This window comes from Leptodactylus fuscus, chromosome 1 (assembly GCF_031893055.1).
Source record: "Leptodactylus fuscus isolate aLepFus1 chromosome 1, aLepFus1.hap2, whole genome shotgun sequence".
Lineage (NCBI taxonomy): Eukaryota > Metazoa > Chordata > Amphibia > Anura > Leptodactylidae > Leptodactylus > Leptodactylus fuscus.
The window spans coordinates 234,097,827-234,116,741 of record NC_134265.1 but is presented as its reverse complement, the minus strand read 5'-3'; the positions used below and the strand labels follow the sequence as shown (position 1 = coordinate 234,116,741).

Sequence of the window (18,915 nt, the reverse complement as noted above, 5' to 3'; positions counted from 1 at the left end):
GGATATTTAAACCCAGTTTGTAGAAGAAGCCATACTACAATATTAGCTCCAAATCCCTTGAGGATGCCACTTGTGTTGTGAAACATCTTAGAGGAAGTGTGTATTAGTTTTTAGTTATTAGAATACCATATATACCAGTACACCATACCATATATTGCTGACTGAAGCAATATATCAGTACTTAGACTGCAACTATCACAAATGTTTAACCAAATAGGAGATATCAATGGTAAATCCCATATTGTGGAATGAACAATGGAAGTGATGGACTGATTTAAAGAGATAGTGAGTCTTAGGCTTGGTTCACATATGCTGAACCATATGCTAAACATGTTACAGTCTCACTGGACTCAGAGTAACAAGACAGACCCAGATAACTCATCTCCTCCCAGGATCTGCCCTGAAGTGTAGGCTCTTCAGCCTTTTATGAGCCAGTAATGAGCCTATGACCCATACCTGGGCTAAAGCCTACTCCAGACCTGCCCTGGACCACACATAGTTCTGAAACCTAGGGCTGATTTAGTGGGACTCCAGCACTCTGCTTGTCACCTTCGCACAGTATATATATTTATACGCATTTAGAAACATTACCATTTCTATAGCTTCTATCAGTTGCAATTTGAAAAAGTGAAGTCATTAAACACATTTTAGGCTTTCAAATATGCCTTTTACTTATCCATCCTGCTTGCATCTTTTATTTATAGGAAGTATATAAACATCCTTTTTTACAGCTGACTTACCATTCATACCCAAGAGTAATTCTACCCCATCTGTTTTCCCTTCTCCGTGCTGTGTATGTGTAATTGAAACATAGGCTAAAATCTGAATATGTAGGCCAAGAATGCAGACGAGATATAGTTAAATGCATTAAAGCTATTTTAATTCAGTATGAATGAAATGTGACAGGTGCCAGAGTATCAATCCCTCTGGATTATTATCTATACTTAGCAAAAAGTATTAGCACAAAACTACATAAAAATCCATTTTCTGTTCTGTCGTAGGACATGTCAAGCCTGTGCAACAGGATTAAAATGTTCCTGTCTGCCTTTCTCAGTTTTACATTAAAGACACTATAGAGCCATTATAGTATAGCCTATAGCCTGAAGTTGTTCTCTGAATGAGACCGATGGGAGACATGTTGTCTTACCACTTGTGATCCTACTATTACTTTGAATATACCTCTAATACATTGACAGAAATTTTGTGCACATATGTTCATATTTCATGTTTTCCAATGACAGACTTTACACCTGTTTAGGATAATCATTTACATCTAAGGCATTGAAAATGTATTTTAAAAAAAATTCACGAAAAAAAAAACACAGCGGAAACGCATCAGGTTTTTTTTTCCACATTTTCCATTTCATTTTTGAAACCTCTGCAGACTTTCTGCTCTTATTACACATATACGGAAAACACCAGTATTTCTGCAGGTATAATTGACGTGCTGTGAATTTTTTAAAAAACTCAGCTTTTCCACTGAAGATTTTTTTTTTTTTTTTTTTAGCAATGTGTGGATGGAATTTGCTAGAATCCTATTCCCTTTGCAGATACTGTAAACTGCTGTGGGAAAAAGATGCCTTTTTCACAACATGGGGCTTCTGTCTTAAAGTTTAGGGTAGACATATTCCTTAACCCTTTCAGGACCAAGCATTGTTGCCAACCCAATGCTCAGGCCAAATTTAGCACTTTGGTATGCATTGCTTTACACCGCAATATCTTTTTAGTGACTGCATATCTCAACTATTTTTACCATGTGTTTCTTTCAGGACAAATAAGGCTTAAAATAAGTAGTATTATTTATTAACCAAGTTTACAGGGTTTTTTTTCACTAGAAGTAGAAGAATGTTACAAAATGTGAAAAAATGTAAATTTTGCTTCTGTTACCTAAAACAATATAGTTTTTATATATGCTGTTGCATATAAAAATATTTAAATAAGATTTTCTGATGACAGGGGTACACATTTATAGTTTTCAACAAAAAATGAGGTTTTATATGGTAATATATACAGCAAGGCTTATTTTCTGGACACTTTGTCCATGTGTAAATTAACCAATAGTTTAGTATAGTAGAGGGCTGTAAACTGCTTGTGTTATCTCTGTTACCTCTCTCTATTACAGCGGATGCCGGGTCTGTATTCGCATTGTGAAGGCTAGACTGGTCTATGAGTGTGCACGCAGGGCCAGCGGCATCATGCCGCTTGGCTTTGCATATGTGAATACAAACCCGGCATCCGCTGTAATAGAGAGGCGGATGCCGGGGAGTGTAGACGCCTGCACAGATGCCGGCACAGATGCCAGCAACATCGCTATGCTTCTGCCCTGCATGAATTCAGCAGCGGCAGGAGCGATGCTGTTATTCTGCTCCTTCCCTCCCCCCGGAATAGCAGCATCGCTCCTGCCGCTGCTGGCTTCATGCAGGGCAGAAGCATAGCGATGTTGCTGGCATCTGTGCTGGCGTCTAACCCTCCCCGGCATCCGCCTCTCTATTACAGCGGATGCTGGGTTTGTATTGGCGGCCCTTTCCCCCCAAAGGGTAAACTACCCCCCCCCCCCCTCCAGGCTCGCTCCCTTGCACATAGCCCCTCCTCCCTCCCCCCTCAGAGCAGCAAATACATCACTTGACTTATGACCAGATAAGTCAAGGGATGTGTCAAAAAAAAATGAATAAAGTAAGATAGTGGACAAACAAAGCAGTTTTGCTGAAGCAGTGTATTTAAGAAAAGTTTTACATTCACATTAACAAACAGTATAGATAGGATCCTTGTGATGGGACAACCCCTTTAAGTTTATCCTATAAGGGAAATCTTTCGTTTACAAGATTAATCTGCACCTTTTGAATGATGTGTCTTAGTATTAGGCCTAAACAAATTTTAAAAAATACACCATAGGAACACAAAGAACTATAAAATTTTACTGTTATTGTACATTCAGCTACTTGATGACTTTTATGGTTTACTTTTTTTCTTATGTTCGATTTTAGGCTCGTGACCGTGTAAAGAATGGGTTAACCAAGTTACTGGAGACTAACAACCTTGTTGATAAGATGAAGATTGAGCTGTCTGCTTTAGAGCCAGTGCTGAAACAAAAGTCTATAGATGTGGATGCCTTAATGGAGAAATTGTCAGTAGATCAGGAAAATGCAGATCAGGTAAGTCTTAAAGGGGGTCGTCCTATGAATTGAGCACCACAGGACCTTTGCTCCATATTCAACCTGAGAGCAGCACTGCTGGATGGTGTGACAGTAGCAAAAGTGTTTCCTCCTCCTGTACTGTACTTTCTCTTTCCCCTGCCTAGTTTTTACCTTAGCAAAAATCCAAAAATAGGCCAGACAAAATTACTGGCATCTTCAACTTTATCTTTGTTTGCACGCTCTTTGGAAAAAAATGACTGAAATCATTTAATTCCAATAACAATCAACAAGCCTCTCTCAAATAGAATTTTGGACCACTGTTCTTTTGCAAACTGTTCCAGGTCACTCACAGGTGTTCAATTGGATTTAAATCCAGACTCATTGCTGTACACTTGAGAACTCTCCAGCGTTTTGTTTCCATCCATTTCTGGATGCTTTTTGAAGTATGTGGTCATTGTCCTGATGACACTGGGTCCAAAGTCTTCAGATTTCATGATGTCTTGCATACAGTCAAGGCACCCAGTTCCAGAGGCAGCAAAACAGCCCCAAAACATTTTTGAATCTCCATCATATTTGACGCCATCTCTGCCCCCGGATTCATGTCCCGACATCTCTGCCCCCAGATTCATGTCCCTTCCATCTCTGCCCGCAGATTCATGTCTCCATATCTCTGCCCCCAGATTCATGTCTCCACATCTCTGCCCCCAGATTCATGTCCCTCCATCTCTGCCCCCAGATTCATGCATTGACTACATCATTATACCTTTGGAGGTATTGTGTGCTTTGTAGTTCTCCAGCTAAAAACTTATATAATATTGCCCCAGTTCCCTCTCCGCAGTGCCGCACACCCGATGCCCCAACAATCCCCCCCCCTCCCGTTCACCTTCTAACATCTTTCCATTGCCCCCTGTACCAATACCTCCCAACTTTTGAAGAACCAAAAGAGGGACAAAATGTGCGGCGTACCGCCCACTTTTTTGTTGACTCCGCCCATTCTCATTAATTTTTCATGTGCCTGCGCACAGTATAATCCTCCTACAGTCACCCGTAAATTATATGTCCCCCCTCTATCTCTCCCCAGCTTCATATACACCCTTCATCTACCCCCAGTTTCATGTCTCCCCCTCCATCTCTGTCCCCAGATTCATGTCCCCCCCTCCATCTCTGCCCCCAGATTCATGTCCCCCCTCCATCTCTGCCCCCAGATTCATGTCCCCCCCTCCATCTCTGCCCCCAGATTCATGTCCCCCCGTCTCTGCCCCAGATTCATGTCCCCACATCTCTGCCCCCAGATTCAGGTCCCCCATCTCTGCCCCCAGATTCATGTCCTCTCCATCTCTGCCCCTAGATTCATGTTCCCCCATCTCTGCCCCCGGATTCATGTCCCGACATCTCTGCCCCCAGATTCATGTCCCCTCCATCTCTGCCCGCAGATTCATGTCTCCACATCTCTGCCCCCAGATTCATGTCTCCACATCTCTGCCCTCAGATTCATGTCCCCCCATCTCTTCCCCCAGATTCATGTCCCCACATCTCTTCCCCCAGTGTCATGCCGTCCTCTCCTTCATCTGCCCCCAGTTTCACGTTCCACCGCAATGCTCTCTGCGCGCCTCTCTCTCTCTCACTGGCACACAGTTGTAGATGCGATGTGACATCATCACATCGCGTCTACACAGCAACTAGTGTAGACGCAGCAACAAAGCAAGGAGCTGAACTGTGACAGCCCCTTGCTGTAGCCACCGCGTATGTGTTCAACTCAGATCTGAGTTGAAATTGGACATACAATGACTGCTGCAGGCACCAGGGGGCCGACACATGGTGGCGGGCCAAAACCGGGCCCCCCCATTTTTCAATTTGGCCGGGCCCCTGATGCCAGTATCAGTAATACTGGCCTATCGGCGGCCCTGTTTGTGGGGCCCGCAGTGTCACTTACCAATCCCGGCCCTTGTCAGGGATTGGTAAGTGTCGCTGTGGGCCCCACAAACACTATTATTATACTCGATCCTACCAGGATCGGTAAGTGAGTAGGGACCCGTTACCGGCTGGAGTAACACCTGTAACGTCCTATTTAGAAAAATCAAAAAAACGCAGGGGCTGTCGCCAGGCCTCCTAATGTCCCGGGCTCTGTGGCAGCCACTACTGCTGCTACCCCGGTAGTTACTCCCCTGGATCACAGTGCAGCAAGATATGCCAATAGTAATGGGCAATGGCAAATCTGACACTATTACAAAACAAATTGCTCTACACGGAAAGGGTGACCTGTAAAGTGTATGTGTAACGCAAGTGAAAACTACAGTTAGACACCACCCAGTAAGGAAATTCTCACTACCCCCATTCCTATTATTTTTCTTCCTATTTGTCTAAAATTGATTAACTCTAACTAAACTGTGCGCCACTATTCCTCCTATATTTCTGTGATTGACATCAGCACTGTAACCTCTCCACCTACGACTCATGATTTAGACACTGTCGGGTTATGCCAGGAACCACTTTCATCAGAGAAACCATGTTATCCTACTCCTCTGTATTTTAACTTTGTATTACATGTCTTGGTAGCCATTTTAGTTTGCCAAAGATATATCACAAGATGTCAGTTTCGTAGAAAAAAAAATCCAGCCAGAAGTGACCAAAGAGGGAATCAAAGGAATGAGTCTGCGGGCCAGCAGTTTCGCATAAATCTTAACATCAGTATTTAATAATGACATAGGTCTAAAATTTTGAGGAGATTCAGTTGATTTACCTGGTATAGGAATAGTAACAAGGATAAGTAAGGACAAGTCACAGAAGAAAAAACCTTATTATATTCGTTGGTAATACCATCAGGGCCTGGGGATTTCCCAGATGGAAGGAAAGTGATAGTTTATGCAGTATTCTGACTATTGTATCATTGTATCTCACTATTGTGTCATATGACAGCAGAACCGCTGTCCAAGGTAGAATAAAACCAGAAATACAGCTATTCACAGTGACACCCACCCATTTTGGCAACTGCTACATCTGAACCTTAGATCCTGTTTTCAATTGAAAGGAAGTAAAATAGGTTAATAAAGTATACTCGGACTCGCTTCTATGCTGCAGCCTACCATCTGGGCTGCAGTAAATGTGGTTTTAACCGCAGTTTGTTATTTTTGACGCTCTATTAGCTACCTGTATATCACTCTCCTGATGAGTCTAACCACGAAACGCGTAGAGAGGGACTATCTTTACATCTAGTCTACCCCTGGCTGTGATTAGCGCCAGGGTCACAATACTTTATTTATGCAACCTAATAGCAAGCTCCCCTGTTAGGAGGGACTCCCATGATGCTAGTGGTTTGAAACAGAGGGCCCGCAGTGGAGTATTAGTTTTTATGAGATGTGGTGATACACAAGGACATACAATCCCTTAATGAGCACTAAGGTTACATTGTATGACTGACGTCACCACCTCAGTGCTGTACCGACCAACTTATCATGAGCTTGGGTTGCATGTGTATATAACGGAGTGTCAAAGGGGATACGGGGTGGGGCCCCATTTAAGTTCTAGTGTTATTACATCGCCAGGGTTGCACTATTGGCAATAATATAGAACTAATCGGGAGTACCCATACCCTCCCCTGATACAATCTCTCATACTCAAAGCAGGGCTGGGTATTTGGAAAGTGCATTATTCCCACCCTCGGTGCAGTTTTTTAAGGTTTTTGAATGGGAACGAGTTCCTGAATTTTAGTTAAACTAATTAAAAGTTATGTTTTAGCAAACCCCTTTGTTTCTTTTGGGAGTACCTATACATGTGTTACTAATAAAGTATATTACAAAAATTTTCACCAAACAACCCCAACACAATAGTTAAAAAAATTGAAATGGCGCTTACAAAAATTATTGAAACAAGAATACTGCATAAAAAAAAATCACATTTCTGACTATTTTAGGTGTTATAAAAGCAGAGATACAACTATTTTAAGTGACCCCACCCACGTTTGGCAACTTCTACATCTGTTCATACCATCAGTACACAGCTAGTCTGAGTGTATTTGACAGAGTCTCTATGGCAAAACTTAGAGCACTGCTAAATAGAACTTTATAAACCTATTTTACTATATTATCATTACTATGATAAATAGTCTTATATAATCTAATAAAGTTAAATTGCTGTACTGCAGTTTTCACAAAAAATATGCCATTTACATATCCCATGTAGTATCCCATATCCCTGGTAGTGCATCCACCTGTAACATAGTAGGTTGGTAAATGTGGTATAGGATTACCGGTATGTTAAAATAAATAAATATCATCCAAATATTAATACTGGAAAAAATTACACCGACAAGCAAAAGGGTAACAATGTTTAGAACTTTTGACTTTCATGTTCCATATCTCACCATCCACTACAGCTTCGAATGTGAGACTACTATCATATTATAGACAATCATCTTGGCTATCTCATACATACATTTGACTTGCAACTATTTAGCATATGATTAGTTTTGCAGATTCTTATCATGTAACTGTTTGTGCCTGGTGGTAGAAAAATCTATTTCTTCTTGTATACTACACATTACAATCTGTTCTCCCATTCCCTAATAGCTCAGTGTGTTATTAGGTTTATTCCCAAATTAAAGGTCACTGCTTCCAATCGAGGATCAGCCATGAAGAAGATTTCCCTAGAAAAGAGAAAGAGCATCATCCAGTTCACTTATAGCAGTTTCTCAACCAAGAAAATTGTCAAACTGCATCATATGAGTGCCAAGACAATTAGAAGAATACGAAATTAAGTCCATCCATCCAGCTCATCACCAGGTCTATCATTTCTGGCATGACAAGCATGGCAGTGGCTGTGACTTGTATGCTTTGTAATAGTGAGATCACACAAGTTTGGTATGGTGGCCTGAAAAAAAAGGGAAATAGCTTCGACTTCAATATTGTCCTAAGAAGCGTTGGCTTGAGTTTGCAAAAAATTACAAAAAATGGATAGTAGAAGATTGGAAATGGGTGATTTGGAGAGTTGAGATAAAGTCAATAGACTGGGCTCTGATAAGTGCAAATGGCGCTGGAAGAAACAAGGGAAAGGGGGGCTAACTGATTGTGAAATTGAAGCAACTGTTTGGTGGAGGAAGCCTGGTGATATGGGGTTGTTTTACAGCCAAAGGCGTTGAATAATTGACAAGACCCATTGGTGGTCTCAGTGTTGAGCTGTATGTATATAAGCTAGGATCTATGCATAAATTTTGCATAAATCAATAGTACAATCAATAATAAAAAAAACCAACAACTTTGTAATGCATTTTATTATAGAAAAATGTTTATTTCTCCTCTTCCCTGGCTCTTTCTCTGCACGCTTCTTTGTTAAACAAACATTCTCTCTAAACAACTAATCTTAATCTACATTCACATCTGCACCAGAGGACTTTTTGCTGCTGGAGCAAAATAAGTTTCTAACTTGCTTCAAGTAGTTTAGTCACATCCACTGCTGGTCAACATTATAAAGAACTGCTGATGCTCCTGAGTGAGACAGTTTCTGCAATGATGTATGCAATGTTTGTTGAAAGGTTATGTACATTTTAATTTTATCCAAACAACACAATACCAGTCTTAGGCTGCATTCATACTGAGTAACGCTGGCGTTTTTTGTGCTTATTTTTGCACATAGCGCCGCGTATACGCCGCGTTTGCGCCGTTCAACACGACCGCAAAATAGCGCGGCGCTATGTGCAAAAATAAGCACAAAAAATGCCAGCGTTACTCAGTGTGAATGCAGCCTTAGGCTACGTTCATATCTACATTAGAGGACTTTTTCCTTGGGTTTTAATGTTAAAACAACTTTCCCCATTATAGTCAATGGGGTCTGCCAAGCTCCGTTTGCTACTGCTATTTTAGTGGTCCTTTGATGGACCAGAACTAGTGTGAACCTAGCGTTAGTATTAAACAACGGTCATTATTGTATGTAAAGCTATAATAAGTGTAACACACATTTATCTGATTCTATGTTGTTATATTGTTAAAGTTTTCAGCACATACACCATGCTCCTTTCTGATAAATAATTTCATCTATATTCAGGGAGACTCATTACCTTTGTATTTTGCATATGAAATAACTAGTTTTTATTCCTTTATAGTGCAAGACTTTATAGAATTGGTCACTAAATAGCTAATCTTATTACCATCAGAATGACATACAGTAGGCAGCAATTAGATTACTAAACTCATAACTATATTTCTATTTTCTTTTTTACTGGAAATTGTTTTAATTAGGCTTTTAGTGCTTTTCTACACAATTTGCTGCAGTAACTATTCTTCTAATTCGACAGGTGCGGCGCATTGTTAAAGAGGATGAGGCTGTCGCAAAAGTTAAAGCAGAAGAAACTCAGGCAATAGCTGATGATGCCCAGAGAGACCTTGATGAGGCAATGCCCGCTTTAGATGCTGCCAATAAAGCTTTGGACTCCTTGGATAAAGCAGACATTTCTGAAATCAGAGTGTTCACTAATCCACCAGATCTGGTCATGACAGTTATGGAAGCCATATGCATTCTACTAAATGCAAAGTAAGGAATGGGCTACATTTTCTTGGATTTAGTATGTGGGATTACCCTAGGATGTTCCATTCATGATTGGTATTTGTTAGACTAGTAAATTATCGTTTTTTTCTGGATTAGAAAATTCAATTTCAAATACATTTTTATGTATGTTATAATGGAAGTTGATAGATTAGAGACTCCTGTATAACCACCATTGAATATAGAAAAATAGAGCTACAAAAAAGTGTTGGTCTTTCAAAAACATGTAGCATTACATTGACAACCTATTATATGTTATTGAGAATTATGTATTATTCCCTTTGGTGATGCTGATTGGGAATTGAACCCTTTCTTCTAGGTTGCCCTTGACATTACAGCTAATTTTTGAAAAAGTAGTCTAAGGCTAAGGCCAAATGGGACAAACCACGGTGGGAATGCATCGCGGTTCTTCCCGCAGCGCTTTGAACAGAAAATCGGACTTTCTGTTACAATTATATCTACGGGGAAGCCGCAAGCGTTTCCATAGATATAATTTGACAACTGCACTGGTTTTGGAATTTGCAGCCTGTCCGCGCTGCGCTTTTAAATGCAAAGTGGGCATGGGATTTACAAGAATCCACTTTGCAATTACTGTAAATCGCTGTGATTTTTTCCAGCGACGTTTCCGTCACAGGCAAATTGCAGCGTTTCCGACCCGTTGAGTCATGGCATAAAGGGTGTTCACTATATTGATATAGCAAATCTGTTTAACGAAGACAAATGCACATGCAGCTGGATAGTCACAAATCTGTTTCTGTCCATTCTTTATTGGACACAAAGTGCGACTTAGTACACTGTGTCTAACAAAAAAAAAAAAGATTGAACCAGATCAATTGTTTTACCACGTAAATCAATGCTCATCATTTTAGCAGCAGTCTTTGCATCTATTAAATGGATCCATTGAATGGATGTTAAAATTGTGATGCGAGGCCCCTAATAAACAATTATCGTAAGGTGTATAAACCCCTTTAGGTTCACTGATTAGATGCTGCTTTATTATACAAGGTTTCTATTGATCCACAATTACATTTATGGTTAAGCAGAAAATATAGTGGTATAAAATTACCCTTCCATGGCTATACAATAATTATAGTCAGTGCACTTCAGATAATGGTAAGCCGGGTTCTGTAAGTACATATGTTTCAAACATTTGACCATGATATAAAATTGCTATGATATTATTCCAGTGAATACAGTATAATAACACTATTTCCATGTTTGAGTGTTGAGTTTCTAAATATGTTTTTTGATGTCTAGGCCAGATTGGACAACTGCAAAACAACTGCTAGGAGACTCCAACTTTCTAAAAAGGCTTATGGAATATGATAAGGAAAACATAAAACCTCAAATTTTGCTGAAACTTCAGAAATACATTTCTAATCCTAATTTTATACCAGAGAAGGTGGAAAAAGTGTCTAAAGCCTGCCGGTCAATGTGTATGTGGGTTAGAGCCATGGATTTGTATTCCAGAGTTCTGAAGGAAGTTGAACCAAAGAAAAAAAAATTGGCAGGTGCCCAGGTATATCATGCATTTTATAATGTCTTGTATTTGTACACTGAGCAACCACTAATTACTACTTAGCCACAAAATTTTTTCTTAACCTGACATACTCTATATCCTCCAGAACACGGCCTGAGACTTATCAGAGCAAGTGAACTGCAGAGAGCCAATAGCCATTGTATTCAACTGTAAGCCCTACTTGTGGACTTGTATACAGTTGAAAGTAGTACTGGATATTCCCTTCTGGGCCTGGTTGTGGTCGCATACCATATGATTGTAATGCCCTTGCTTGTCTTCAGCAATAAATATGATTGTATAAGGTCTATAAATCTAAGTTCTTTAGGTCGGTTGCTCACTGTGGGCTTCCGGCTGGCTGTGTGCTGCCAAATAGGACAGGAATAAGACCTGTTCTATATTTTGAGTCCCAGACTGTCGTTCCGCACATGTGACCATGTAATTCACGGTCATGTGTACGGGCCCATAGAAATGAATAGGTCAGTGTGCTATCCATAAAATACATGGACTGCACACTGATCACAGCCACGGTCAATGGGCCTTACTCCTAAAAACTTCAACATGGCATTCCCCCTAGAATTATTTGAGCTTAATAAACCATTTTAGGACCCTAAGAAAGGTAGTAGACAATTATTTAACCTCCTTGTTATAATCTTATAAACAAACTAAAATGCATGACATGTACATTAAAGAAAGCAACAAAGATAGCCATGAAATGGGGAGAGAGGGATACACATAGTATATTATACGTTCCTAACTCTTCCCACTAAAAAATGCTTTCCCATTTCTTCAGGCTGAGCTTGATGTTACTATGGCCACTCTTCAAGAGAAGCAAAGAAAATTGAAAGATGTAGAAGAACAAATTAAACAGCTGCAGGATCAATACGATAAAAGCCTTGGAGAAAAGGAAACTCTTGGTAAGCAATTCAATTTGCATCTTGTTCTTAGGCATTACTGTTCTACTGTAGAACCATCCTAAACAACAAAACACATCGACACATGGCACATTTACATTTTGCTGCTGTACCTAAGTACTGTTGAAACTGCAGATGGGCAGATATTTTGAAAAAGCCACAGCTAAAAAATGCTGCGCAAAAGACCGCGATGGAAACACACCGCAATTTATTCTGCAGCATTTGTCATAGAAAGTCTGCAGAATTTTTTCCATTATACCTACATGGAAAATGCCAGTGTTTCCATAGGTATAATTGACTTGCTGCAATTTACAAAAATGTGAGAGTTTTTGAAATCGCAGCACTTCCGTTGCAGATTTTTCCATGGATTGGAATAGCCAGAATCCCATCCATTTTGCAAATAATGTAAAACGCAGGTTTTTTGTGCTGTGATGTTCCATGTTTCCAAAAGCTGCGTTTTTACCATGTGGGGCCCGAGCCAGGGAGGTAGCCTTTCATTCCAGTCTAGAGAAGTTCAGGTTTTTTTGATAATTGGATAATTGAGTGGATTTACCCTATTATTTCCCTATTATTATCAAAGTCCTTAGAAATGTTATCATAACTGTAGTGAATTACAATGGTCAATGGTCAGGAGTAGATATTCCTGTCTCTTCATTATTAAACGTGGGTGCCCTTGTGCGAAAGAGATCCCCTTCCCTTAATTCCCTCCCCTTATTTCCCCTATGTTTTTTTCTCTTTTTATTATTTTTCATTCAGTGCTAACTATGGCTTGGCTTGTTTAGATTGTCTGTCCCTTTAATTTCTTCGCTATGCGGTACTGACCATCACTGGCTGTATTGTAGTATAGTTGCTTGTAAATCCAATAAAATTCTAATTTACCATAAAACAATATACTTCCTAATACTATTGATTGATATAATGTTCTTTTTGTTACCTTGCAAAATTGAATCTGCTATTCTCATAGAAATAAATCACATTAAAAATAGGAAAACAAGTTTTTAATATTCATGATGTGTGGCCTGACTAGTAAATTTTTTCATAACTTACTGCATATCCCCCGCTGCTCCTGTTCCAGTACTTGCTGGGTCTTCCACCAGTCTCTTCTTCCTTGTCCCTCTTGACTTAGGAATGTGACCACTTATTTTTTGTTTTTCTAGCAAAAACCATGGCCCTTACACAAGCGCGACTTAATCGGGCAGGAAAACTGACAGCAGCTTTAGGTGATGAACAAGTTCGGTGGAAAGAGAGTATTGAGAGTTTTGAAGAAGAGATCTCAAATGTTATAGGAAACGTTTTCATTGCTGCTGCTTGCGTTGCTTATTTTGGTGCGTTTACTGCTGTCTATAGACAACTGGTAAGTATAAATTGTTGCTTCATTTTTAGATTGGATTTACCCTATAAATTTAAGGTGGATATTTTCCTTTATCAAACACTACTATGTATTGTAAATTAAAAACATATATTTCAGTATAATAATACACATGTAAATGCACTATGTGTCCTACCAGGCATCAAAATAGCTCTCCAGTGGGGGCGTAAATTAAGGAGGTACAAAGGGTACTGTCGCACCCAGGACCAGGACCCTTAGGGGGCCTATTAACACTGGCATAAATATAGGGTTCATAATGGTAGCAAAGATGGTGGTCTATTAGACATTCTAGTCTAAAAAAAAGTTCATAGTGTTAGCAGCAGAAATAGATTCAACTGGACACAAAAGACAGATGGGGGTACAGAGGTCACCTTAAGGCTGATTAATATTCTTTGATCACTTTTCTAATTTCCTTTGATGGTTGACACTCTGTGAATCATAAATGTATGGTCCCTGTCCTCTGATGCACTCATGTGAGACAAGGGAAATTTTATGATACCTAGACTTTCACTGTCATATAGGAGAAAATTATCATTTTAAAACAAAATCTCTCACTTGGGGAACAGGGCCAGTTTTCGGTAACAGTTTTGATGAGTGACTTAATGCTTCCATAGTTCTGGAGACACGAAGCAGCTTTATTACCGTACATTTGCAAATAAATTGTTCTTAAGGTAGTCACATGACAGGTATGTAACCTTTATATAAGTCCATGAGCAGAAGGGAAATTACATACAGTGAACAGAGATATTTAGCACAAATTGTGTAACCACCGATTTTCTTTTATTTTTGATATAGTATATTTTCTACTTTTTTAGTTTCCCCTGATTTCTTCATAACACAATGGTCATATCGTAATATTTTTAATCTTAAAAATTTAATCAAAGAAAGAAAACATTTGCTGATATTTCCGCCAAATGAGAATGCGTAGGAAAGTTATACATACACATTCTGCTTTCTTTAGCTAGTGAGGCATGCAGTGAGCCAGAGATCCATCCTAGTCATATAGAAATCTCCCTAGGCTAGGTTTGATGTTCTGCATTGTGGCTTCTACTCTTGGGCTGAGCTCATGAAGCGTTAAACATCACCACAGGAACTGAAAAATATATCATGCCCACAGTAGCCACACTGTGACTTATTACTTCAATGATATTTTGGAGATTAATCTTCCTAAATCTGTCAGCTTCTGCCTGTTTGATTATTTATGTGACACCATCAAGATAACATGAAAAAAAACCCATACATACTGTAAGTAATTCTTAGGACCCTAGGATTTGTAATGAAGATACTGTATATTCTTATAGGCACAGCCATTACATACAAAGGCTTATGCCATAAATGTCTTATACAGATTTAATTACACATTAATGTATTTAAAAATAATGTTGTTAAAGAGAATGACTTATAAAAGCAACAGATATGCTCTATGATCCCCCTCTGTAGGAGCAGCTTCCATTCTGGTGAGCTGTTCTTGTATTACATGGATGGCCAGTCTTCTAAGTGTCTAGTATGTCATTTTGTATGTCTGTCTGTTGAATGGCTGAATGTGATCTGACTGTACTACATGTACTGCTCTTTAACTGTTCGTTTTTATCCTCTACTACTATACACACAGTGATTTTTAACTGTGTTACATGTACTTTACTGCTCTCTACCAGCATGTACTTTTTATGGCTTTCTACACGTACTATCTATACTGTGTTGCAATACAGGTTCTACACAGCGTTCTACCCGCACTCTATATATTCTACTCCATCTATTTGTAAAAGGGACTGTTGCACTTTTCGAAACCAAATGAGCGTGACTTCATTGTATAAATAATGTGCTATACGTAACATTGGACAATGCTTTACAGCATTTTGCAGCTATTTCTTACTGTTGTCAGATAGTATAGATTCTTATGGATGTCATACTTAAAGCGTACCACCAGTTCTAAACATGTTTTCATAAAGGAATAGTTCATTCAAATATACTGTAAGAATCTTTGTAATATCTTATTAAAGAAATCTGTTTGCTTCTTCACTTATTAGACTGCTTCCCTCCTCCTTATCTTCACTTGGACTGTTTATTTACAGAGAGACACCATATCCAGGTCACACACAGAAGTCTATGGAGAGGGAATGGGTGAGGAAGAGGCTGCTGTTTGATTTATAGCCTTATTCTGTAATAAAAGAGCTTTTCTTCACTCAGTGTCGCAACAGAAAATATTTGTGTGTCTTTTCCAGTAGCCTTCTCTTCTCCTCTTCATAGACTTATATGTAGAAAGTAACTCAGCTTGAAGATGAAGAAGGAAACATATTTCTTTTCATATATGCAAAATTTTTTTAGAACCGGTAGGTACGCTTTAAACCATGGAGCACTGCTAAAGATGCTCATCCACCTATAATAGCTTCTTAGCCATAGCTAAGCTATTCCTTCTGACCCCTTCATACACATGTATGCTCTGGTTGATCAAACTAAGTGTATATTTTCAACAGACACCATATTAGTTAGTTAAATAACTTTTGGATTCTTACCTATTGAGACTTGTTATAATAGAGTTGTTTGACTTTTCAGTTTTGTGAAACTATATCACTAGCAGTGTCCACATGACTCAGGTTTCAAACATTACTTGTTTTTCATTATGTGCGTTGCTTCTACAGCTTTCCTTTCTACTCCCCAAGGCTCAAACTGACTTCACATAATTTATAAGTGCCTCTCTGGGTTATCCTTTGGCCATCATGCTTTTCTTCTGGTGTCATATCTAAATGAATAGCATCAGACTTCATTAATAATACATACACTTTTATGCATTTAGAAGCCCTTATTGAATCTAGTCTTCCTTTATTAGAAATTAGGTGTGAATTTAAAAATAAGACTTGCTATGTCTGTAGTAGTATATAAGTGATGCTAATATAAAGTTGTCTTGACACCAGCCTAAATTTCAGCCAAAAAAAATAACACAAACCTCTCTGTTCGGGAATACAGGATTATTACAAGCAAAGTGCCTACAGATACAAAAAAATAACAGAAAAAAATAGATTAATATACTGTAAATAACATGATACTTTATTTGGATCCTCAAACATTTGATAATATTTGTAGTGTGATTTATGACATCACTCCATATATGTACACTTATTTAAATGCTCTAATAAAGTTTTCCTTATAAAATAAAATGGCTTGGCTGTGGGCATTTGCGCAATTACATTTCCAGCCATAGTGTTTGCAAAAGTGCCAATTGCAGTCTACCATTAAAGGGGTATAACCACGTCGCATACTCACCACTCTTCGCTGCTGTAAATTCTTCTTTCTTCCGGCTTTGTTGCGTCATTGGTGGGCGGGGTTACATATGCAAAGCCAGCGGCGAGAAGTTGTCGCTTCTATGCCACTGGCCCTGCGTTTGCGCTCCCGATGCAGCTAGGCATCGGACGTACAGCGAATAGTGAGACCAGTCAGTTCCCTAGCCTTCACAATGCAATACAGACAATGCAATGCTATTCTGCTCCTCGGCCCCCCCTCCCCCCCCCCCTGGAATAGCAGCATCGCTCCTGCCGCTGCTGGCTTCATGCAGGGCAGGAGTGTAGCGATGTTGCAGGCACCAGTGCCGGCATCTACACTCCCCGGCATCCGCCTCTCTATTACAGCAGATGCTGGGTCTGTATTGGGGGCCCCTTCCCCCCCAAAGTGTAAACTACCCCCCCCCCCCTCCAGGCTCCCTCCCGTGCACTTAGCCCCTCTTCCCTCCCACCTCAGAGCAGCAGATACATCACTTGACTTTTGACCAGATAAGTCAAGGGATGTGTCAACAGAGAAATGAATAAAGTAAGATAGTGGACAAACAAAGCAGTTTTGCTGAAGCAGTGTATTTAGGAAAAGTCTTACATTCACTTTAACAAGCAGTATAGATAGGATCCTTGTGATGGGACAACCCCTTTAAAGTGGTCTCCAAGGCCCTCCACCAAAGTACCCCATTACAAAGTATTGTCCCCATAACAGAGTTTCCATGTATTTCCAGCCACAAAGTTCCCTTATTATGACAAACCCAGAACTCTTACAAGGTCCCCGCTCCATCCTATAATGTAACCATACATTACTCTCCTCCTTCTCTAGAAGGCAGTTTCATGTGAACCCTGTAATCCCTCCTTGCAGTAACACATTTACAGCTCTTGTCCAATGCTGCTTGTTCCGATTCTGTGTAAGACTAGTGAGAACACTTTACTGTTGGGATGGTGTTGGAGTTAACTTTGAAGTGTTTAATATCCATTTCCCTGTTAAGCCGGGGCCCCACGGGACATAAATGTTGTACATTGTAGGCAAAGTGGATGGGATTCATGCGAATCCCATCCCCACTTTGCGGAAAAGATTGCAGCGCGGACACGCTGCGATTTGCAAAGCCATTGCGGCTTTGCAAATCACAGCATTTCAATGATATCTACGGAAACTACCGTCGCGGTCGCGGCTTCCCCCTCCGGAGTCGGCTCAATGCTGCCATGCCTCTCCAACATGCCTCTCTCTCTCCATAGACCACCATTGTATGGAGGCGAATTTGGAGGCGAAATCCGCTGTCACTAGCCCTTAGTCAGTAAAACAGTGTCCGGCAGATGATGACTCAAATTTACTGAGGAATTGCAGTAATTGTTTGTGTAGCCTCATGAATCTCCTCACAGTAAAAACTCCACATAATATCCATCATAGTTTCAAGCATGATAATTTTAATCAGTATTTTGATGTATATAATGCAGCTCTATCACTGATACTAAATACTGCTTATATGCTTTATTTTGTTTGATTGTTTTATTAAGCTTATAGACTGTTGGATTAAAAAGTGCCAAGAACTTGAAATTCCTATAAGTCCAAATTTCAGCCTGATAAACATTTTGGGTGATGCCTATGAAATTCGGCAGTGGAATACAGATGGCTTACCTCGTGACCATGTCTCTACTGAAAATGGCATTCTTGTGACTCGTGGAAGGCGCTGGCCCCTAATGATTGACCCACAAGATCAGGTATTATATGTTCATCTGAAAATAAGCACCGTAACAGGTATCTTTCAGTAGCTTATCTTTATCTACTTATTGCCATAAACATGCATGTTGTGTCAAAGTGAGCATGTGTATTTATGAGAAGTTCAGAGAAACAGCTGTCATATCATACTTATATATAAGATATCACCAACTGTAAACTAGCCATACACGTTAGATAGCTTTCTGCCAAACAAGTGATCTTACTCTACTCCCGCATACACATAAATGCTCCCCTTCATGGTCAATCAGTGCATGTCTACTGAACCTGGGGAGGAGAGAAAGATCCTGGCAGACTCCTCTAGCAGAATCTTATATGCCTAAGAATAACAGAATTTGGCAGTTGAAATACAAGTCCAGATTTAGAAAAGGGGATGTGTGTGTTTGGTTATACATTTTGACAAATTGCAATACATAAAACACTATTCCAGTGAGGCTAGGTTCACAC

At 39.7% G+C, this 18,915-nt stretch overlaps 1 protein-coding gene across 1 annotated transcript in view; it reads left to right on the top strand.

Annotated features, from left to right (window-relative positions):
• Nucleotides 1-18,915, top strand: part of DNAH6 (dynein axonemal heavy chain 6) — a 285,907-nt gene that overhangs the window by 153,030 nt on the left and 113,962 nt on the right. Inside the window, exons 49-54 of the mRNA XM_075284265.1 lie at nucleotides 2,985-3,152; nucleotides 9,421-9,656; nucleotides 10,926-11,187; nucleotides 11,978-12,101; nucleotides 13,256-13,452; nucleotides 18,249-18,452. Of these exons, the coding sequence (XP_075140366.1) occupies nucleotides 2,985-3,152; nucleotides 9,421-9,656; nucleotides 10,926-11,187; nucleotides 11,978-12,101; nucleotides 13,256-13,452; nucleotides 18,249-18,452 (1,191 nt within the window). The remainder of the gene's footprint in view (nucleotides 1-2,984; nucleotides 3,153-9,420; nucleotides 9,657-10,925; nucleotides 11,188-11,977; nucleotides 12,102-13,255; nucleotides 13,453-18,248; nucleotides 18,453-18,915) is intronic.